The sequence below is a fragment of the Garra rufa genome, chromosome 9 (assembly GCF_049309525.1).
Source record: "Garra rufa chromosome 9, GarRuf1.0, whole genome shotgun sequence".
NCBI lineage: Eukaryota > Metazoa > Chordata > Actinopteri > Cypriniformes > Cyprinidae > Garra > Garra rufa.
This window is the reverse complement of record NC_133369.1, coordinates 14,525,865-14,550,295: the sequence shown is the minus strand read 5'-3', so window position 1 is coordinate 14,550,295 and position 24,431 is coordinate 14,525,865. Positions and strand designations below refer to the sequence as shown.

The 24,431-nt window shown below is 35.6% G+C and overlaps 2 protein-coding genes across 2 annotated transcripts; one reads left to right on the top strand and one right to left on the bottom strand.

Annotated features, from left to right (window-relative positions):
* Window positions 1-692: 692 nt before the first annotated feature.
* Window positions 693-5,729, bottom strand: tmem74 (transmembrane protein 74). Its single transcript, XM_073847894.1, has 2 exons — window positions 5,643-5,729; window positions 693-2,482 (listed from the first exon to the last, which is right to left on the bottom strand). The coding sequence occupies exon 2, from the start codon at window positions 2,421-2,423 to the stop codon at window positions 1,581-1,583; it is 843 nt and encodes a 280-aa protein (XP_073703995.1). The 5' UTR covers window positions 2,424-2,482; window positions 5,643-5,729; the 3' UTR covers window positions 693-1,580.
* A 10,742-nt stretch (window positions 5,730-16,471) lies between these two features.
* trhra (thyrotropin-releasing hormone receptor a) lies at window positions 16,472-21,221 on the top strand. Its single transcript, XM_073847035.1, has 2 exons — window positions 16,472-17,504; window positions 19,219-21,221. Exons 1-2 carry the CDS (start codon window positions 16,734-16,736, stop codon window positions 19,648-19,650), a joined length of 1,203 nt encoding a protein of 400 aa, XP_073703136.1. The 5' UTR covers window positions 16,472-16,733; the 3' UTR covers window positions 19,651-21,221.
* Window positions 21,222-24,431: the final 3,210 nt, after the last annotated feature.

Sequence of the window (24,431 nt, the reverse complement as noted above, 5' to 3'; positions counted from 1 at the left end):
AAATCAGCTCATTAAAAGGGATTCTATTAACATTTCTAATTTCCCTTTGAGACGCCCGGTAGGACCGTCCTAGATAATGTGGGCAATTAGTGACTCATCTCTTATAGGCCTTATTTAGATCTTACTCATTGTGAGGAAGATGTTATGAGCAGAGAGTAGGCTAATTTTCCTGTAAAATCACACCATCCATTATATTACAATGAATCAGAAATGTATACGTTTCTTTTTTGTTATTGAGAAACACTGCTTTAAAGGGATGGTAAACACAAAAATTAAAATTCTGTCATTAATTATTCATCCTATTTTGTCATTTTTGGTACCTGTATGGGCTTTGGAATGTCTATGGAGGGTCATAAAGCTCTAGGATTTCATCAAAAATATTTTAATTTGTGTTCCAAAGATGAACAAAGGTCTTACAAGTTTGGAATGACATGAGGGTGAGTAATTAATGACAGAATTTTTATTTTTGGGTGAACTAACCCTTTAATGCTCGATAAAGCATTATATATATACTGTAAAAACACCAGAAAGTTTGAATATATGTATTTTTAGTGATGCCATGGAACCTCAGAAAGATGCACAAAACCAATAAGTCAGACTCATAATTATAACAGTCAAATTCAGGTTTTAAGTGGTTACTTATTGCAGTCAAATGCATGATAATGATTTATCACAAGCAATAAAACACAAAATCAAGAATAATATAATTTTATTTTCATATCAGAAAGTGAGTCAAGTTATGAGTTTTATGAATTGTCATTAATCATCAGAGTGTGCACTGATACAGATGATATGTTTATGATATTGTAAGTCTAATGATAAATCCGGTGAGCGCAGACATTTTTTCAATTTGTGTCCATATTTTGTTACATACTGAGAGCCTATAGGTTGTGTATACAGTGTCAGTGAAGATACAGTAGTAATGCTTTGCTCTCTCAGAGAGATGGATTTAAATTTCCAAAAGATAGCAAATCATTGTGTGGCAGCTTCCTCCATTAAATATTTATAAAATATTTTAGCGCTTGGGGGGGGGGGAAGTATTAGATTTCTGCATGGCCCATTCCACACATGAACTAACAAGGACAAAATGAGAAAATAATGGCAAAAACATCCCAAGTATACGCACTGACATTTTGTCAGTTTATGAAGATCTGAATACACCAAAGTGCTCATAAACAGAAACGGTGAGTCGCAATCACTTTACATACCGTGATGAAATGGCTGAAGTGGAAACATTTCAGTATTCTGAAAGAGTAAGAAAGAGGCAGTAGGATTGTCAGTATTAGCAGCACAAGTCTTCTTTTAGAGCTCTTATTTTCAGCTTAGAAAGTAAGGGTTTGAATACTATCAGGAACCTCATTTCTGCCACACAACCTGAACTTCTTTTTATTCAAAAAGTAACTTGCTTTATGATTAATACAAATGATATCATGCTGTGTCTTTCTGAAGCCTGAGAAATCTGTTATGTGATATTATGCTTTTCTGCATCAGTAAGCAATTGTCACTGATGCAAGGTTGAAAAACAAGCTCTTTTGGCCATGCTGGAAAGGTCAGTCCAATAGAGAAAGCAGAGAAAAGAGTCAACTAACAGCATCGCCGTTCTCCTCCTCAACCAAACTGTGTGGTGGCGACGAGCGACTAGGACTCGATCTTGTTCTTAAATTAATCGAACCGTAGAGCTTTGCAGAGTGCTTCGAATAAGCAAAGGCTTTCCTCCTGTACATCTCACCTTTCCACATTGAAATCATTAGAAGAGTGGACAACACCACTCCGCCTAAGGTGAGAAGGCAAAGGCCGGCGATAACGCACCTGTCGAGGTGCGCGCCTATCCTGGCGCTCTCGTTCTCAAGTCTCTCCATTTCACGTGCGGAGACGTTGTCGGGGTTCACTTTGACGTCACGAGGGACCGTATACGATATGATCACCAGCGAGATCCCGGTGATCAGAAACGTGACTGCGCTAATGAATCCGTAATCCACAGATTTCCCCGAACTCTCTGAGCTGAGGTCGATGTCGGACATCAACGACAACTCCTGAAGGCCCTCGGGACGGATTTCGCTTGAGGAGTCGTGGAGCGATGTCACACGGCGAGCGCTTTTCTCGCTGGTGTCCGGAGTGGCCAACCGGAGATTGACGTTTTCGTCGATGTATGTGAATGAGGTCTCCAGCTCCTCGTCACAACACACCCTGACCTTCTCTGTGGGATGATGTCGGTGCTGGCCATGTTGTCCTCTGACGGGAGCCGTCCTTGGTGCTGAATTACACTGTCCCTCACAGGCAGGCACCTTCTGAGTGGAAGAAGCTTCTTCCACTGAACTGTTTAGCCTGTGAACATGAAGAGGGCTAGAAGACCAATCCAGTACCCTTGGGGGATCAGGTCTTCCCCCTCGATTATCTATGTAGAGTAACTCCACCGAGGCCATCAGATCCACTCACACGGATCGCTTCGGTTTCTTGCCGCATCAAGCCATCCACTCTATACCTATGAATACATAATTTACAATCTTTCAGATGAGAAATCAAACAGACAAGAGGTAATCCAAATAATACAAATTATCTGTACATTTAAATGTCTGATTGAACAGATTTTTTGTTTAATTCCTGCTTTTGACAGGGTGATAACTAATTAGCATGTTGCAACAAGAATATATTTTGAATATTTGAATAATAATCATTTAAGATCACAGATGGCCACATCTGATTGTTGTTGTCTTCCTTTGTTGCATGCTATTACAATTAAAAGTCTTATTTGCTCTTGACAAACTATGTAGCTACTATTAAAGGTCCACTGAAGTGCTTCGAAACACGCAGCGTTATTCTATGTGGTGACATACTTTTAACTGAAACAAAAACATATCGCCCAGCCCCGCCCACTCATTTTGAATAGCCAATAGCGTTCCATTAATATCTGCTCGGGCCAGAGCCATTGAGCTCGGTAAAGCCACATTTGTAAGCTTATGACAGCCACAGACTAATAAATTCAATATGAATCTCTTGCTAAAACAAAATAGTGATCATAATCATGCTGAGGCTGTGTAGTTTAATACATGCCAATCACACATATGAACGCATATGTTATTGCGTCTCTGTGTAGGGGGTGGGATGCTACGGACTCTAGAGAGCATTTGATTGGACAGAACATTTGATGAGAAACTGAAGTGCATGGTGATATCATCAAAATCGTTGATTCTTATTGGCGGAAGTGACGAGACTGTAAGCTTTGAATGCCCATATCTCGTAAAAGCGAATTTTGTTGTTGTTTTGAAGCACACTAGCTTATAGATAATCTTAAGGCTAATATATTCATACTAAAAGCCAAAAAAGTTTAATTTTGATTTCAGGGGGACTTTAAAGTTCACTTCCAGAACAAAAATTTATAGATAATTTACTCAGCCCCTTGTCATCCAAGATGTTCATGTCTGTCTTTCTTCAGTTGTAAAAAAATAGTTTTTTGAGGAAAACATTTTAGGATTTCTCTCCATATAGTGGAGTTCTATGTTTCTCACAAGTTTGAACTTCTAAAATGCAGTTTAAATGCAGCTTCAAAGGGCTCTAAATGATCTCAGCCAAGGAAGCCTCAGCCTTATGTAGCGCAATGATTGGTTATCTAAAAAACAAATTGACAATTTATATACTTTTTTTTTTTTTTTTTTTTTACCTCAAATGCTTGTCTTGTCTAGCTCTGTGTGTATTCCGGCTCATGACAGACTCCCATCTCATTTTCTCCTCCAACTTCAAAATCGCCCTACATCACTGCTGAAGTACTAACTCAGTGTTTACAAAGTGAACGTACAAAGTAGATCAAATGCTCTTTACAAAGAAAGGTAAAACAGCGATGTAGCGATTTTGAAGTTGGAGAAGAAAATAAGATTGAAGTTTTTTGACCTACCTGGAATATACTGAGTTGACGCAGAGCTAGAGAAGACGAGCATTTGAGGTTAAAAAGTATATAAATTGTACTTTTTTTTAAAGAAAATAACTGATTGTTTTACTAGATAAGACCCTTCTTCCTCAGCTGGAATTGTTTAGAGCCCTTTGAAACATTGAAACATGCATTTTGGAAGTTCAAACTCGGTGGCACCATAGAACTCCACTATATGGAGAGAAATTGTGAAATGTTTTTCTCAAAAAACATCATTTCTTTACGACTGAAGAAAGACATGAACATTTTGGATGGGGGTGAGTAAATTATCTGTAAATTTTGGTTCTGGAAGTGAACTTCTCCTTTAAATGGATAGTTCACTCAATAATGAAAATTCTGTCATTAATTACACAGTCTTCTGTCCTAAATCCGCAAGACCTTTGTTCATCTTCGGAACGCAAATTAGGATATTTTAGATGGAATCCAAAATCTTCCTGACCCTGCATAGACAGCAAGACAACTACCACGTTCAAGGTCCAGAAAGGTACCAATAACGTCGACAAGATAGTCTGTGACATCAGTGGTTCAACTGGAATCTTATGAAGCTATGAGAATAAAAAACTAAAATCAACTGTATTCAACAATAAGGAGAATTGTTTTTTTGTTTTGTTGTTGTTGTTTTTTTACGCACAAAAAGTATCATAGCTTAATAAAATTACAATTGAACCACTGATGTTACATGGACTGTTTTGTCAATGTTCTTGGTACCTTTCTGGACCTTGTCGTAGAGGGACCCTTGCTGCCTATACAGGGTCAGAAAGCGCTCAGATTTCATAAAGAATATCTTAATTTGTATTTCAAAGATTAACAAAGGTCTTATGGGTTTGGAATGACACGGAATTTGCTCTGACATTCTGGACATAGTTGCCACATGACAAATCAAAAAAGACCCAATTTGCTCCTAAGACAATTTTTTTTACCAAATTTCTGCTTATATACAAACTAGATTTGCCTTTGTAGGTCAGTCTAGTGTACTAGAGCACGTGTTACTGATTGCAAAATGTGCCTCATGCGTACTATTTACTGCTCTAACCCATTTATGCACACCACAATGGTCTAGCAACAGTTAATGACTGTATTTGAACGAAATCCTTTGACTCTTTAATGAAAGACGATTAAAGTTACTGATTAGCGCTACTTCTTCAATATCCAATTAGCAAAGCAATCCGTATAAAACCCAAGATAAGCTATAAGTCGCTTTAAAACGAATGGCTCAACGGCCGATGGAGAGATACAGGCATCATACTTACAGCAGAGATCGATATCATGATACATTTTTCGACCGATATCAATACTTTTACATGTAAGTGTTCCAATAACCAATATACATATTAATTTAATGTTTTTATATTTATGCAAAGTGTTTTGAAATCAATATTTAAAAAAATAATAACCAATAAATTGGGAATGTATACATAAAAAGTATAAAAATGTGTCACAATGATTATAGGTCTATATATTATCCTTGGGAAAAAAATGACAAAGTCATTCTACAAATAATCACATCTGCAATAGCTAACACGATACACAGTAGCTAGTAGACACAAATATACAGTAGTTTTGGCACGTGTCCATCAGGCTGCATCGTTATACTCATCAATAGGTCATAGAATATCCCGAAGAGAAAGCGGCACTAACAGGACGCATTCCGCATTCCCCTATATTTTGAAACAAATTACGCATTATTTGTTTGGTATAAACAAATGTTCTTGAATAATACCTTCTCGTTTGCCGAACATTTTGGCCTCCCGGCTGCTGCTCTCCGCCGTTCTCCCTCCCACGCTCCGTTTTAAAGATGAACTGAGCTCTTGATAGCCAAATTACTGATTCTACTATGGCAAAGGCCTGTTTATGAATATTCATTAGGTAGTGATGACGTTTCCCGGCAACCTTCCTATTGGGAACAGAGCCATATAAAAAGAGAGTTGCGACACGCTTTGATCTCGCCGCCGCACGGTCACGTGGTTCATGGAGCTCTCAATAGTTCCAAACAACTCCGCGCTGTCAATGTGTTTGAATGGAGTTAAATAGGATAGACAGCAGTTTTACTATATTTGCAGCAATTTCGAGTAATTATTAACACATAATGTGCATTGATTGTGTATTGATAACTTCTCTGAATACGCTTTACAATCGCATTTTATTCTGGGGAGTGATAAAGAGACATAATTAATATGTTCTCATACTCTCTGACAGTCAAATGTGACCAAACACCTTCAGTGTAACTTTTATTCAATTAAATAACTGTAATATATATAGTTAAGTTCTATTTAGTAAATATTTTGAGGAGGTTTTTTGTACTTAATATGTGCAATAATGATCCTGACCATTTAAAAGATAACATTTTCTAATATAGTATTTAGATTACAGTTAGTGTAATATTTAAGGTTAAATACATCTGCATGTGTATTTGGACATGATCAAACACTCTTTTTTTATACAGTATGTTTCAATTTAATGATTTAATGTTAAATTTAAAAAAAGTAATTTACTCTTGTTTTATGATATTCAAATATACAACATAAGTGAATATTATAAAAGGCAAGCAAAAATGGCATTTAACATAATAGAAAATATGAAAATAATGTTTAAAAAAACACAAGGCAACGAATTGCATTCAGCATACATTTTTATCGTGTTTCTTGAATGCAGTCTTTACTGAAACTCATTCAACCTCCTACAGTGAGAGAAAGATTGCAGAAAGACTAAAAACATAAAAATATGACAACTAGTATCTGGTTATGGTCGCTATTACGGTGTTTCTCACGTTATCCAGCTGCATTTACAGTTTAATAGTTTATTTTTTAACGATAAACATTAACTATAACATGCTTCATAAAACACCACTATTGGCCAGTTTTTCGAGAGGTCAACTGATGCGTTAAAATGTAAAGAAATGCAGTAATTTCTTCAATATACTTGCGACTGTTCTTGAGAAGCGCTGAAATGAATGGGCTTCAATGGAGGAGCTATTGGTTGTTTGGAACTATTGACCGCTCCATGACACGCTTTACTTCCGCATTCCTCAGTTCCTATGGAAGCCTATGGGAGTGTCGCAACTCTCTTTTTATATGGCTCTGATTGGGAACTGTTCGTGAATGAATATTAATAAGCTTGCGCTGACGTCCCGCAGTTGCCGTCCTATAGCGTATGCCTGCTCATTGAATTTTAATTAGGTGTTGGGGACGTTACTTGCGAAAGTTCCAATGGAGAAGCAACGGTTATGAATATTAATTAAAGTCTTCGCCATAGTGCGTTTTGTAAGTTTTCCTCCGGTAGCTACGCCTCGCTGATTTACATCACTCTTGCGTTTTCAAGTAAATCATAAGAGGCTTAAAATTGTATTGGAACCATGGGAGATGAAGTTCTCGGGAACGAAAAGTACTTATTTTCTAGACAAATCACCAGCGTTTGACTGGAAACTATAGCCTGGAGACATTTCCTACTACAACCAGTAAGGAGCAGAGACTCTGCTAAACCACACCCATTGTACACCATCTGCTCTGTGGTCCTTTGAAAGCTTGAAAGATTACTGGTCAGTTTGAGGTCTGTATAATCTATTTTTAATTTACACAATACAAGATCATATTCTTCAAAATGACCTTGTAAACATATGACATACAAAAAATAAAAAATACCTCTTCCACATGATCTTTTATTTTAAGGTACATTCAGAAATGATCCCTAACTAACATTTCCGATCTCTCCTTGACAACAAACAATCAATATTATTTCCACAGATATGTGCTATTGTGTTGACCAATACAAAGGATGGCTTCGGCTCAACGCCAGACAAGTTCCCATTTAACGGATGAGTCTGCAGAGAAGCGGGGCTTACTCAGCCAGAGATTAATGTCCCAGACTGGTGGAGGAGGCTCAGCTCAGGGAGTATGAGGTGCACAGTCATGAATTCCCATCTGTCACTGCAGACTTTATGAACATAGGTGGAGTAGCTGTATGCTGCAGTCAATTTGGACTGTTTTCAACAGGACGGAAATCTCAGAAGGGTGCGCAGCTTATTTTCTGCTGCATGCCCCTCTGAGATTTCCATACCGTCAGCTGCCAGCTGAGCCAATCCTGCAAGCATTGCCAAGGACGAAATTGAGTTTCAGAGCCTTGGGTATCAATCAAGTCACCTTGGAATGTACAAAAGCATGCTGTGGCTCGACAATCTATCCTCATGTTGTTTGGAGCAGGTGGTTACACAGGCATAGAGTGATACAAAGGCACTTAATAACATCACATAACAGCAACAAACCTGCAGTCACATACCTCTGCTCTCACATCTAAATAAAGGCAAATTAAAGGTTTAACATTCCCTAATTATAAATATAGTGTAATGTAATACATGATCATTTCTAAACTGCAAAACCAAATTATGAGAACAAATAAGTTTAAATTTTTTTTTTTTTAGGAGCTGCAAAACAGACAGATTCTAAGAACCAGAGGTGTGAAACCAGGTGGTGACGCTCGTCTAACAGTCTGTGCCACTAAGGTAAGTTTTTTCACCAGCTGCCTCCCAGAGGTCAATGCAGAGCCGCCTCAGCATAAAGGAGCCAAGAGGAAATTAATTTGGAATATAATTTGATATGACACTCACCTGTGTACCTGCTAACCTATATAGTCCAGGTGTGCACGCCGTACAAACAAAACCTTGCATTGATTTTGAAATTTTCAGACTATTATGAAGAGATGAATATTACAAGCCTGCATTTATCTGATTCACAGTAAAGCAAAAACTGTAAAAAATTATAAATTATTTATATTAAATATATATATATATATATTAAAATGTCATTTATTCCTGTGATTGTAAAGCTAAATTTTCATTACTCATTACTCCAGTCACATGATCCTTCAGAAATCACTATTATAATTATATTTGCTGCTCAAAAATATTTATTATATTCATGTTAAAAACAGCTTAGTAATATTTATTTACGTTTCTTTGATGAATAGAAACTTAAGAAAAACAGCATTTATCTGAACTAGAAATCTTTTGTAACATTATAAATGTATTTATCATCACTTTTGATCAATTTAAAGCAACCTTGCTAAATAAACGTATTACAGGTATTTCTATACCCCCCCCCCCCCCCAAGCTTTTGAATGGTATAGTCTATAATGTTACAAAAGCTTGCTATTTATTTCAGATAAATGGTGGTCTTTGGATCTTTCTATTCATAAAATAAAAAATGTACTCACCTGGTTTAAATATTGATAATAATAATAATACATGTTTCTTGAAAAGCAAATCAGCATATTGGTATGATTTCTGAAGAATCATGTGACACTGAAGACTGGAGTAATGATGCTGAAATTTTGCTTTGATCACAGGAATAAATTACATTTTAAATATATTTAAATAAAAAGAAGTTATTTAAAACAGTACAAATATTTTCAATATTTTTTGCTGTATTTTGGTGAGAAGAAGAAACTTCTTAAAAAAACATAAAAACTTTTGACTGGTAGTGTAGGACATATAATAAGTACTCAAAAATATGACAGATGCTGGGTATTGTAACTGAGGACAATTAGTTCTTTATTAGCCTCAATGAGAGTATATTTGTGAAAAATACAGCCAAGGTAAGCAAATGCGAGTAGGTAGGGAAGGGAGGAGCTGTCCTTGGTGCTGAGCACAGTGACTCAATTACAACTGAGCTTTGACTGAAATCACTGCTGCCCACAGAGCTAAACATGTCACATGACATGTGATCCAAGGCCACATGTTATGTGATCTAGGAGTTGTGCATTTTTGGCTGTTCGGAGTGGAATGCTAGTTTAGTAGTTTTTACTGAATACTGTGCAGTATATCCTCATACTGATTAAAATAGTACATGAAACAGTTTTTCAATGGCAAACGTGTACAGAAATAAGCAGCATTGTCACATGACCTCCAGTGTTTTTAAAAAATAGAATTTTAACAGTTGTTTTTTGGTAATTGAAACAAAGCTAAAATATGATATAAGTATAAAAATAAAAAGTCAACTTTAGAAATTAGGAAATTGGAAAAATAGAGTAAATACTAAAATGACTAAAACTACAACTGAAATAAATATAATGGAAGCTTACAAAACTAATAAAAATGACAAAAGCATGTAAGAAAATTACAATTTCAACTAAAATTTAAACTATTATTTAAACTACTCAACTATTATTTAATAATAATATAATAGTATATACACTACCAGTCAAAAGTTTTTGATTTGTAATGATTTGTTTTTAAAGAAGTCTCTTCTGCTCACCAAGCCTGCATTTGTTTGATCCAAAGTACAGCAAAAACAGTACGTTTTTGAAATATTTTTACTATTTAAAATATCTGTTTTCTATTTGAAAATATTTTAAAATGTAATTTATTCCTGTGATTTCAAAGCTGATTTTTAGCATCATTACTCCAGTTGCATGATCCTTCAGAAATCATTATAATATTCTGATTTGCTGCTCAAAAACATTTATTATTATTATTATTATTATTATTATTATTATTATTATTATTATTATTATTATTATTATTATTATGTTGAAAACAGAGTAGACTTTTTCAGGTTTCTTTGATAATGGAAAGTTAAGAAGAACAGCTTTTATCTGAAATAGAAATAAAAACCAGTGTAAAAGGTTACAAATGTTTTTTTTTTTCAGATAAATGCTGGTCTTTTGATCTTTCTATTCCTTAAAGAATCCTGAAAAAAACACTCAACTGTTTTAAATATTAATATTATTAATAATAATAATAATACATGTTTCTTGAACCACAAATCAACATATTAGAATGATTTCTGAAGGATCACGTGACACTAAAGACTGAAGTAATGATGCTGAAAATTTAGTTTTGATACATAAAAAATTACACTAAAAAATCAAATTAAAAAAACTGTTATTTTAAATAGTGAAAATATTTAAAAAATTTGCTGTTTTGCTGTACTTTGGATTAAATGCTGGCTTGGTGAGCAGAAGAGACTTCTTTAAAAAACATACTTCTTACATACATCTTACTGTTCAGAAACTTTTGACTGGTAGTGTACAACTGAAATAAATATAAATTGAAGCTTTAAAAATGAATAAAATGACAAGGCACATAACACATTTACTGAACCTTGAACCTAAATTAAAATTAATAATGAAAGCAAATTCAAAATGTTATATATTATAATAAATAATATAATAGTATAAACGTAAATAGTACTAAAATAGTACTAACAACTTCATTAACTCATATTGCAGTTCAGCAAGTTGTTTCCAATCATTATATTATTATTTTGCATTTTAATGCAATTGCACATTTAAAATGTCTGAAGATTTTGCAGTCAGATTCTGATTCAGATGATTAATTTATTTTTAATTATTCAAAATAAATGAGCAATAGAATCAGAGCTGATATTCCAGTTCATCCATAATGCTTGAAGTCAAGATACATACAAAAAATATAGTAGGCACAGTATATACTGCAGCAATAAAGTATAGTATGCTGGTATACTATTCTGAATAAAGTCTTGTATAAGGAGGTGTATGCCTGAAAGCTCTTAAAGGAATAAAAAAAGTGGAATAATTCTCTGACAAAAGACTCATCTAAACTCTTAAGCCTCTTAACAGAACTTTTAGGGCAATGTGGAGAAGCAGAAGAGTTTTTAAGAGACTGAAAGAGACAGAATGACAGACAGCTCTTTTAATGATTAAACATCCTTGAAGGTCATCGAAAATAGTCACTCACTACTAACAAAATGCTTTTATTGTATCATAATATGAGCTCATCCCTATCCATTTCAAATTATAACAACACAACGTCCACTATCCCAGAGTTTTAATTGACAAAAAGGTTTTTATAGAACAAGAGTTAAGAAGAAGTAGCTCCATTGTCCTTGAACATGTAAGTATAATTGTAATAAATTAAATTTGATGAAATGGTTTCGATGGGCCGATGCCGTCACCACCAGCTACCCGCACTCATCTCATTTTTCTGATACGAACAGGCTCTCTTTGCAGCCAATAACGGGAGCGCACGAAATGACTAGTTTCACCTCATTGTGTGCAAGGCCTTCTGGATGAGAGACGTGCAAAGTGAGACGTAGAAACTCGCTCTTGTCATTAGGAAAATGAGAGATTCCTGAGTCGCAGCCAGATTTTTTTTTATTTATTCCTGTGAGATGCCAGCTGCCAAGCTCTGAGTGGTCTGCTGGCATTGTTTCGGATTAAGAGCAGGACAACATCTTTGTGTTTTAAATTCTGAAGTTTGCTGAAATCAAATTCAATTAGAGAATGAATGATTCATATAGTCCGGCAGACGATGAATTATTCATTACATTTCCATAACAAATGAGGAAACCACAGCCCTGTCTTTATGAATGCTTGTCACGCTCTCATATTCATAAACTCTTGTGTCTCAGCTCGATAATCTCTCAGATCTCTCACAGGCTTTGCTGGTTCTTTTCAGAGTAGAAGTTGGGTGATGAACCATTACAGGAAGTTAACTTTGATCAATGCAATATGAGCTCCATTGTCTCTTTCTCAAGGAGATTTGACGAACAATAGCTTCCAGATTTTTATTCATCTCATTATTTTGCCTGCCCAGGCGAAAAAAAAGTGCACTTTTTTAATGTACTTAAAGTGCTCTATTTTTACACACTAATTTTGTACTTAATGTACTAAAAATGATTCTTTGGTACTTCTTAAGATAATCTTTAGAACATTTAAATGTACTCAAATGTGCTTTTTGGGACACCATGAATATGAACTAACTACAAGTGGTAACTAAATACATTTTTTATATAGAGATATAGAGATTTTTATATAGAGTACGTAAAAAAAAAAAAAAAAAACATTTTAGTTCGTATTCAGGGTGTCCTAAAATAGCACATTTGTGACCCTGGACCACAAAACCAGTCATAAGGGTCAATTTTTTGAAATTGAAATTTACATAATCATAATCATTTACATAATTAGGATAGGACAATATTTGGCCGAGATACAACTATTTAAAAATCTGGAATCTGAGGGTGCAAAAATATCTAAATATTGAGAAAATCGCCTTTAAATTTGTCCAAATGAAGTTTTCATCAATGCATATTACTAATCAAAAGTTAAGTTTATATATAGATTTACAGTAGGAAATTTACAAAATATCTTCTTGGTGCATGATCTTTACCTAATATCCTAATGATTTTTGGAATAAAAGAAAAATCAATAATTTTGACCCATACAATGTATTTTTGGCTATTGTTACAAATATACCCCTGCTACTTAAGAGCACTTTAAGCACATTATGGAAGTGCACTTATTTTTAACCTGGGCCATAGTTTTACTAGAGTTGAGATAATGTAGGTTTACACTTGATGGGTTGTTATGGGGTGTAAATCAAATATACTTTGCAATATGACTCATCCTAGTGTCTAAAAACATCCAAAATGTACATCTTGTCATGGTTATGTGACATAAAATGCACCAACAATTTTTTTAGTAGTCATAAATAACTATTGTGAATCTTTTAAAGCCTTTTAAAAAATGGTCTTAATAATATATATTTAATGCGTTTTAGTTGCTTTTCATTTCGTGAAATGAATCGCAAGCCTGAGAAACCATTCTAGAATCTGCTAATAAAGTGTTTTGGGACTATTTGTGTGGTCATTCAAAACGTCCACAAGATGGCAGTCTAACACTGACCTTGCAAAGAAAGTAGCCAATGTGAAAAGTCAAACATTTACGTAAGGTAATGGGCGATCATCTATATAGATAATTTATGGTTGCAAATATACTGTACAAATAATGCATATCTATCTAGAACATTTAAACAAACAATAAATTCTTAATAATAGATTCTATTTTCTACGCTTGTGTACATTTGCAAAGGTCTAGAAAGATTAATAGCTGAGAAAACACTTCATGCACTGCATGAAGCGAAATGTTGTTGATATTTTTTAAGGTGGCCATAATGGATTATGTCTTTATGGCTGTCAGATATCACCCCTTACAGAGTCATAAACTCTACAAATAGATCTGACCTTCGCATAATGGAAAAGTGCGATGACTTGTAGCACTTACTGCCTGTAATAGCCATGATTAAAATTGTTGTTTAGTCTACGAATAGGAAAAAAATCCTAAAAAAACATGACATGTGACATGTGTCATGACACTGTCGTGCTTTTGACAAAGAACGCATTTAGCAACACATTAAGAATGAGCAAAGATGAACCAACCTGAAAAACCCTACGACAATCATTGAAATAATAAAGGTTTGTCCATAACCATAAAAGATGCCGTTTTAAAAATAGTTTTAAAGAACATTTAAAAGAACCGCAGAGATCAAACCACATCTATAACAAAAACAGCACAGATTAACTATATCGTTGGGATCACTTTCGTAACGATTTTTTTTCAGCTGACAAACGATAATACATTGACAGCCAATCAGAATCAATCCTGCCATGCATTAGTTAGTATAAACATATCCACCTTTTTTCCATAAAAAAGGCCGTGTCCAAATGCATATTTTATGGGTGAGGCTTCAGGTCTCATCAGCTATTTTTACCTGCAGAAACCAGCTCGTTTTGCTGCTTGATATTGCAAATTGGTGTGTCTTACCTTGTTATTTTAATGTATTAACTTAATTATAAACACTGGTTTGTAGTCCAAACGGTTTTACTGTTTACACTTCGTTATTCTCCTTACTTCCCTATAGCAGATATTGAACTGGAAGTCTCACCCATAGGCTTATTTATATAGCAAGTGTGTTATCTTTATAGGTATCTTGTTGTGAACGGATCTTAATGCTAAAGCTAAAGGGTCTTTATATTAGTGCTGCCCTCGACTTAAGATTTTTCTGGCCGACTAGTTGTTTATTTTAAGCGTTAGTCAACTATTAGTCGTTTATAAATAAACGATATACATCATAAGCACTCAAGCACACACTGGCAGATATAATAATTATGAATGTGTCAGAAAAACAGCAGAGAGACTGCATTAACATTTTAATTTACAAAACTTATTGATAAACTTACTGATGAAGCGACACTGACTCGTCATCTCCACAGTAGTGGATGCACCTGTATGCATGTTTCATATGGATTATATAATCTGAGAATATTTGTTTTCCACTTGAATTAGTTCATTTAAAAGTATAGATTTCTCTCTCTAATAGATATATTTTTCATGTCGGTAAGGCAAGTATACACAGAGTTTTGCACTATTGTTTTACAAAAGCGCAACATTTCGTTGTTATTCTGAGTGCACACAAATAAACATAGAGTCTTTACAGATTCAAAAGATGTTTTACTTTTATCTGTATGACCAGAAATGACGGAGTGTTTTAAGAGCAAGTGACCACAGTGGCACATCCATCTGTCATGCAGTAAGCGCGCTACTGTTCAGCTTCCACACTTCGCAGAGACACTTGAATAGTGCACATTTTGCTAGTTGAACATTAGATTAAGCGGCCATGTAAAGTTGCTACTACATGCATATTTCAGATGAAAAGCCATATTTGAGGTTGATGAATGATAGTTAAGCATTTGGATGTCCTGCCCCAGTGTACTCTGCCTTCCAAAGGCAAAGAGCAGTAACTACACATTTGGTCAAAATTGAGTTAAGGCTTAAAATGGACTTTGTGACAATGGTTATGTCTTGTGGAAAAGTCTCCTGGTTTAATTTTGTCCCGTTTTAGAGAAACAAGAGTGTCAACATGTTTGACTAGCTGGCGTAAAAACTTTAAAGGCATTTTTCTCAGTTTCAGTGTTGGCGTAGTTACTGCACTTTGCCTTTGGAGGCAGCCGTTAACGATCTGTCCGTCACAGACTGCAGGAGTTCGCCACTTCCTGCGAAAAAATTTTTCTGGGACTAATACAGTTTTGTTTGACCAAGCCTCTTCTTGTCAACTAACGGTTAGTCGACTATTAGAAGGGCAGCCCTACTTTTTATACAGATAAAATTGTAGCTTTTTATCCACTGAGTCAAAAATCCAACTTCAGTTGACCTGTTTGTACAAATACAATGTCAAATAACAAGTGTAACATGTTATACACCATAGCTCAAGGCACAAAACTCAAAGATTAATCATAGTGATTTTTCTCCCATCATAAATACACTGAAGACCTGTGCGTCCTCAATAGACTCAGGAGTCAATAATAGCTCTCCTCTGGGTGTAAACCTCCTGCATTCTGTCGGTGAAATCAAACTTGGCCAGTCTTTCTGGGCTTGGATCAATCTGTAACCTTATCACAGCCCTTGAAACAAACAGCCTGAAAGCAAGCACTATCAGTTCTGATATGCCCAAAGCAAACTTATTTTTAAACAAACACCATATTGCAGACAAACACTGTAATTAGAATGTAAAATAGGCCTATATTTAAGTTTTTTTGGCAGTTTAGCCCAGAAACCTATAATTGAACAGAGCGTGTGTTGGAGACACTTTCTCTCTTGCTTGCTGCTGCGGCATTACGCACCGCACAACCTGCCCTTACTGACGCTCTCGGGCGCGTATTAGGGTTACAGGGGTCTTTGAGACCATATCAGCCTTTTCAGCCCTGGGCGGTGCAACACCTCTGTCAGCTCTCTGCAGTTATGCACAGCAGGGACAGGATTTTTATATATCACACAAATTGCCACGGACACATTTTTGGCTTTGCACCAAGCGCAAACGGTTTAATTTTCATCTCTGAGATCTGAAGTCTGCTGTGAGCGGTGTTTTATTTTAGACGGACATTGCACAGATTTTAACTTTAGGGATTTTCTTTCTCTGGAATGTTAAAACATGACCTTTTTGCGCGCGTTCTGGAAAGCTGAAAAGTGATTTTTGCTTAAAGAAGGAAACAAAACCAAGTGGAGCATGGAGAACAGCACTTTATTAAAATTTAACGGGACTGATACATGGACTGATTATAGTATCGAATACAAGATCGCGAGCATCCTATTAGTGATTCTTATTTGTGGAGTTGGAATTGTTGGCAACGTTATGGTCATTCTTGTGGTCTTAACGACCAAGCACATGCGTACCCCAACTAACTGCTATTTGGTGAGTCTGGCAGTTGCCGACCTCATGGTCCTGACGGCAGCCGGGCTGCCCAACATCACCGAGAGTCTGTTCAGCGGCCACTGGGTGTACGGATACGCCGGGTGCCTCTCCATCACTTATTTCCAGTACCTGGGCATCAACGCGTCCTCCTGCTCCATCACAGCTTTCACCATTGAACGCTACATCGCCATTTGCCACCCGATAAAAGCGCAGTTTATGTGCACCCTCTCCAGAGCCAAAAAGATCATTGTTCTGGTTTGGGTTTTAACGTCCCTCTATTGCGTTATGTGGTTTTATCTTTCCGACACGAAAGAAGTCATTTTTGAGAACGCTGTCCTCGTGACATGCGCCTACAAAGTGTCTAGAAACCTGTATTTGCCCATATATTTCACAGATTTTGCCGTGTTTTACGTTATCCCGCTTTTGCTGGCCACTGTTTTATACGGATTGATCGCAAGAATTCTTTTCCTTAATCCACTCCCGTCGGATCCCAAGGAAAGTCGAAGAAACTGGAAAAAGGAGTCGTCCGTGCATGGGAACTCCAGGAGTTCCTCCAGCAGCACAACTGCTGCTTCTCGGAGACAGGTAAAATGCTGGTTTTATTTGGCTTATTTTACTAAAAAAAAAAAAATTCTGTGCGTAATAGTGCGCGTATAGATAGATAGATAGATAGATAGATAGATAGATAGATAGATAGATAGATAGATAGATAGATAGATAGCATCTATGTTCCTCGGACACTTAATCAAAAGCACAATAAAAGTAATAATTCTATACAAATACTTGATTGACTTTTTAAAGACGTTTTAGAAACGGCATACATACACTTCTAGATTTTCGAATTGAATAAAAATACCAATGTATATGATGATTGCAACAAAACTAATAATCTTTAATGTCACAGTGTCAGTAATCACACTAATTTTAGTCTCACTTTAAAAAAGATACACTTAAAAAGAACCGTCTCAAGAGTTATTTGTTCGAGGGTCTGATCGCTATGTGTTTGATTCTCTAACTAGAATCATTAGATTCATTTAGAAATAGAACTGCACCGGTCGTGCAGATAAAGAACCGACTCATTGGAGTCACTCGTTCGATTCAGAATGTGGTGGTAGTCGTACTTAATTCACATGAAAGAGCCGGCTCCTATGAATCATTCGTTCAGGAATCACTACGCTGGTAGCTGTGAATGCAAGTGCAGGAAACATTTGTGATCCACAACCAAAACACGGGCGTTTGCCGATTATTTGAGAAATGTTAGGCTACGTGTTGTAATGCTCACTTAGCCTTGAGCAGATAAAAGTCCAAATGCATAGTGAAGCCAGATCTCATCTGATAAACTCAGAGCGACTGCACTTGTGTTCTTGTTGTTGTGTTGCCCTAGGGCTCTTTGACTGCCTGGTTGTCCAACATGGTGAGAAAACACACCTCTCATGACCTTTATAAAGCCATGTTGTAAATCTCTACAATAAATGAACCGTGACATGTTATGGTGTGTTAATGCATTTGGAAACAATTATGGCAAACTATAGGCTACAACAGCTGTACCGTGACAATCATGTTTATACTGCTGCAAAAGGCCAAGATTAAGTGAAAAATTAAAAATGAGCATGTTAGTACCTTTCTAATAAGAAAACAGGTTCATGCTAGTCCATAGTCACCCATATTCAGACATATTCACCTTACACATTGATCAGTCATATTAAAGCAGCAATGTAGATATGTGACCCAAGACCACAAAACCAGTTATAGGGGTCTTTTTTTTTTTAAATTGAGATTTATACATCATCTGAATGCTGATAAGCTTTCCATTGATGTGTGGCTTGTTAGAATAGGACAGTATTTGGCTTGGAGATACAACTATTTGAAAATTTGGAATCTGAGGGTGCAAAAAAACTAAAAATTGAGAAAATTGCCTTTAAAGTCGTTCAAATTAAGTTCTTAGCAATGCATATTACTAATTAAAAATTAACTTTTGATATATTTATGATAGGAAATGTACAAAACATCTTAATGGAACATGATCTTTACTTAACATCCTAATGATTTTTGGCATTTTGACCCATTCAAATTAATTTTTGGCTTAAGCTACTTCAGGTAGCTGGTTTTGTGGTCTAGGGTCACATATGTAAAACTGAGTATTAATGATAAACATAAATGCAAAATGTACCCACATTTCATTTAAACACTGTTGAGGTGCATAATAATATAATATAGACCGAAGAGGGAAAAAAGTATTTATGAGGGATCAGAGAGGTACATACATAACTGAAAACTTCTGTCATCCTCTCTTCTGTAGGTGACAAAGATGCTGGCAGTGGTAGTGATCCTCTTCGCTTTGCTGTGGATGCCCTATCGGACGCTTGTGGTGGTCAACTCCTTCCTGAAGGACGCCTATCTAAACAACTGGTTCGTTCTGTTCTGCCGTCTCTGCATCTACATGAACAGCGCCATCAACCCAATCATCTACAACGCCATGTCTCAGAAGTTCCGCGCCGCTTTCCACAAACTGTGCCATTGCGGGCCCCAGCGCTCTGAGAAGCCCCCCACGTATAGCGTGGCCCTCACATACAGCGTCATCAAGGAGACCTCCAATGGAGAAAGCCCAGACCACTACACTACAGAGCTCGACGACATCCGTGGGGCTGCCGAAGAACTCCTGCCTGAGAGGAAGAGGTTGTCGTTTAAAGAGTCCTCGCTAGCTTGTAAAGACACATTGGCTAGTGCTTAGATCCTTCTTAGATTAGGTTGCTTAATTTGCACTTTCACAGTGCCTCTGAGTGGCCTACTGGAGTGGCCTCAACATGGAAACAGCATTTTGACAATCATAAACTTTCATTTGCTGATTCGAAACAAAGCAGATTTATTCATAAACTAGACTTATATAGTGAATGAAGTCCAAAATAGGCCTGGTCTAGTCTTCCTGAAGCAATCATGGGTGAGGATAGACAGACAATTGGACTCGGTGATGGTATTGATTTAGACGGGATTGAGCGTGTTCGCTAGGGCTGCATGATTAATTGAAATAAAACTGCAGTTGTGATATGGCTTTGTGGTATTATCAAATCACAAAGGCTGCCGTTTAATGAAATAAATTCCGTTGAGGTCAAAAGTTTACATACACCCCTTGCAGAATCTGCAAAATGTTAAATATTTTAGCAAAATAAAAAAATGCTTGTTATGTTTTATGTAGTACTGACCTGAATAAGCTATTTCACATAAAAGACGTTTACATATAGTTCATAAGAGAAAATAATAGTTTAATTTCGTAAAATTAATTTTCTTACTTAGATTTGTTGTCTTTTTTCCAGTCAAAATATCTAAAAATTCCTAAATCAAGAAGGATTTCTAGAAGAAAGGAAGGAAGGAAGGAAGAAGTCTAAATGAAGAGAGTTTTTTCTTAGAACAAGATAATCTGCCAGTGGGTTAATTTCCGACAGAAAACAAGATTATTTTTTTTACCACATTGGCAGATTATTTAGCTTGTTTCAAGCAAAAACACTTAATTTTGACTTGTTTTTTCTGAAAACAAGAAAATAATTTTGACTTGTCTAGAAAATTTTTAGAGAATTTTTAGATATTATGGCTGGAAACAAGACAAAAGTCTTCCAAGTCCCTTGTTTGTCCTGAACAGTTAAACTGCTCGCTTTTTCTTCTTTCAGGTCCCACAAATTCTTTGATTTTTCAGCATTTTTGTGTATTTGAACCCTTTCCAACAGTGACTGTATGATTTTGAGATCCATCTTTTCACACTGAGGGACTCATGTGCAATTATTACAGACGGTTCAAATGTTCGCTGATGCTCCAGAAGCAAACATAACGAATTAAGAGCCAGGGGTGAAAACTTTTGAACAGAATGAAGATGTGTACATTTTTCTTATTTTGCCTAAATATCATATTTTCTTCATTTAGTACTGCCCTTCAGCTACAGCTACAGAAGATGCTTGCATGTTTCCCAGAAGACAAAAGAAGTTAAATTTACCCTGATCTTCAAATTCAAAAAGTTTTCACCCCCTGGCTTTTAATACATCGTGTTTTCTTCTGAAGCATCAGTGAGAATTTGAAAGGGTTTAAATATACAAAGATGAAAAACCTAAAAATTTCTGGGACCTGAAGGAAAAACAAGGGACTTATGAACAACTCTCACTGAACAAAAAAAAAAAAAATATCCGTGAATCATTCAGGTAATAACATAGTATTAAGAATCAAGTGTATGTAAACTTTTGAACAGGGTCATTTTTATAAATGCAACTATTATTTTCTCTTGTGGACTATATATTAACATCTTTTATGTGAAATATCTTATTCAGGTCAGTACATTTTAAGACTCTGCAAGGTGTACGTACATTTTTGCATATGTCACATTTAGCTGTTTTCCGCATGTCTCCCATTGAAAACTAACTACACATTCGGGACTGGCACATCCTGAACGGCTCATGACAGTTTTCAATATCTCAAAGTGGCTTGGATTGCAGTAAAAGCTGCTCCACATGAACTCATCTCTGCATCTACTGAGTTTGGGTGGCTTACATGCATTACATGCATTCCCAAACTATAATAAGAAGCACTTATAAGCCAGCTGTATAAAGAGAACCTTAAATAACTACATTTGGCTCCCTCCCTTTGCCAAAATAAATAACAATTTTTATCGTAAATTGTGCAGTCCCAGTTTGAGCTGAGAGGTGAATTCTTACTTCATTTCAGAAGAGTTCCACCACTCTGGTCTCAAAGTGATGGCCAGCGGTCACTGTGGCAACAGCTCCACGCATCACTGCCAAATAATCACTCTGGAAAACATGTTCCAGGAACAGTTTTCACATTGTCACTCACACTGCTCCAAAAATGGATGGGTGATTACCTCTCTGCTCTCATTTGTTTCAATTGTAAGCTCAGTCTTACAATCATAGAGCTGTATCTTACTCAATGAGAGTATAAAATTACACCATTATGAGGCTTAAAACGCCATAGTACACCCACAGCCGTGACACTAGATTTAAGGCCATTGCATACTCAAGTCACGATTCACACCCACTTCCCAAATTTATCAGCCTAAATCTAGAGTAAACAAGCGTCTATTGTTTGTGTCTCATATATTGTGCATAGCTTCATCAGCTGAGGCTTTCTCAGATCTGATGTTCACGCTGGCACTGAGATTTTCTAGCAGAGCGTAATTTTGCAGATGATAAAATGCGAAATTAAAGAGGAGATGCAGATAATTTTGATTTTGGATGTTTGTGTCTATCATTTGCATCATTGTATTGTATAATAGAAGGGAATGTAATTTAAGAATTATTTTATGCTGTAAATACCTTGTTTTCATATCTCTCTCCCTAAAAACATTTTAGATCTCTATCTGTAGTTTTGAGTAGTTGGCTGCTGTAAAATATCTGTGTGAATATGACTTGTGATGTGACATTTTAAACAATACACAACTTAAACACACTAATGGATGAAATGTACAGCTGTTGTGATGTGAGCAAAAAGTGTGTGGTGGTAACATTTCTTCATTATTAGTGTTTAAATTGCCTTTCTTGCTGTTTCAGAATGTTTTGTATTTGTATTTTGTACAGTTGTTGTTTAAAATAAACTGATAGTAGATGTTTGGGCAATTCCTATTCGCCTAAATTCATTTTTCTGCTTTAACGTCCTCTAATGTATGAGAATTTCAATCACAATAATCTTGCAACATAAAATCCAATCAAACCGATTTCAGCTCATTTCCTCTAAATCATCCCTTGGATATTGTATTTTGTGGCAGATTACCCAGTGACACAAAAACAGCCCAGATGTCACACTTGTTCATGGGTTTATGAGTGTCCAAGTCAAACTCCTTTCAGGACCATTCCATTGCAGAAGCAGTCCTGACCCTCACCAGCTAATGAAGCCCTGACATAGGGCAGATGCTCAGCTGGAAGATGGATGTAAAAGCGCTACAGGAAGAGCCTGAACAGCCATTTATTGCCATTCCCTCCTGCCCTCCAATAACAATAAATCATCACTCCATATAGAGAAGTGGATTATCAACAAAGTGATTTATAAGGGGCAATAAATTACAAAGCACTAACAAACATTAGAGTGATTGCAGCTGCAAGTGAAATATAATTGGCTTGTTTGAGCATGGTGTTGCATCTATGACAAAAAGCATCGTATTTTATGAAAATTCTAATTTTTTCTCTTCTATTTTATGTTTATTTACAGTGGTGCCAAAATTATTAGAACACTAATATTTTCACCAGCTAAAAATAGTTTTAAGTCAGTTATTTCTATATTTCCAAACATCAATTTTGCCTCTAATTGTAATAATCCAGTGATTTTTGGTTGCACAAGCAATCTTTGACACCAGCCAGTGTTCCACACAGAGATCTGATCTCATCATCATACAGTCTGTGTGGAATGACATGACGAAACAGAACAAACTGAGACTGAATTCAGAAGAACTGTGGCAACGTCTCTAAGATGCTTCAAGTAACCTACCTGCAAAGCTACCTGAAAACCTATAATGCAAAAGCTGCTTTGAATGCAAAGGAGAGTGACACCAAATATTGATTTAATTTAGTTAATAGAAGGTAATTGATAAAGAAAATCAATTTATGGCACTATTTTCGACAGCATCCTCATTTTACAGTATTTTTACACTAGTGCCTAAAACTTTTAACAGTACTGTAGTACTTTAGTTTTCTTGAAGCATCTTAGAGACATTGCCACAGTAATTCTGGATTTAGTGTCAGTTTGTTCTGTTTCTTCATGTGATTCCAGACAGACTGGATGATTATGAGATCAGATCACTGTGTGGAGCACTGGCTGTTGTCACACTCCTTGTGCAAACAACAATCTTACTGGAATATTAGAGTTAATGCATTAATACATTAGCGCTATTGTTTATAATACATTATGTATTTTAACAGTTTTGTTCAATAAAACCCATATGATTACTTGCATTTCATACTTTATTTAAACTAATTATTATTGCCGTCTTGGTATTGTATATGCATTTTAAGTCATTTTAAAGGCTATTGTTTGCTTAGGTCTATTTTTATCACCACAAAAAAAAAAAAAAAAAAAAAATAGAATTATCCGATTACTCTATTAATTGTCAGGATAATCGACCGATTACTTGAATACCAAAATAATTGTTAGTGACAGCCCTAAAATTAAAGCAGAAAAAATACAGACAACTAGGTTCACACAATAAATAAATAAATACTGAAACTGAAACAGTATTTTCATGTAAAACAAAATTTAATAGTCTTTGCTTTAGAGCTGAAAAAGATTAGTCACGATTAATCGATTCAAAATAAAATTTATGTTTGCATACTATATAAATACAAACATATATGTATATATTTATAAAAAAAAATTGTAAGTATTTGTAAAACACTTGTATATAATTTATACTATTTATAAATATTTTACATAAAATGTATCAATTTTTTTATTAATATATACATGGGTCAAAGACGTTAAGATGTCCACATCAAAATAAATTTACAAAAGTATTGTTATGTCCATAGA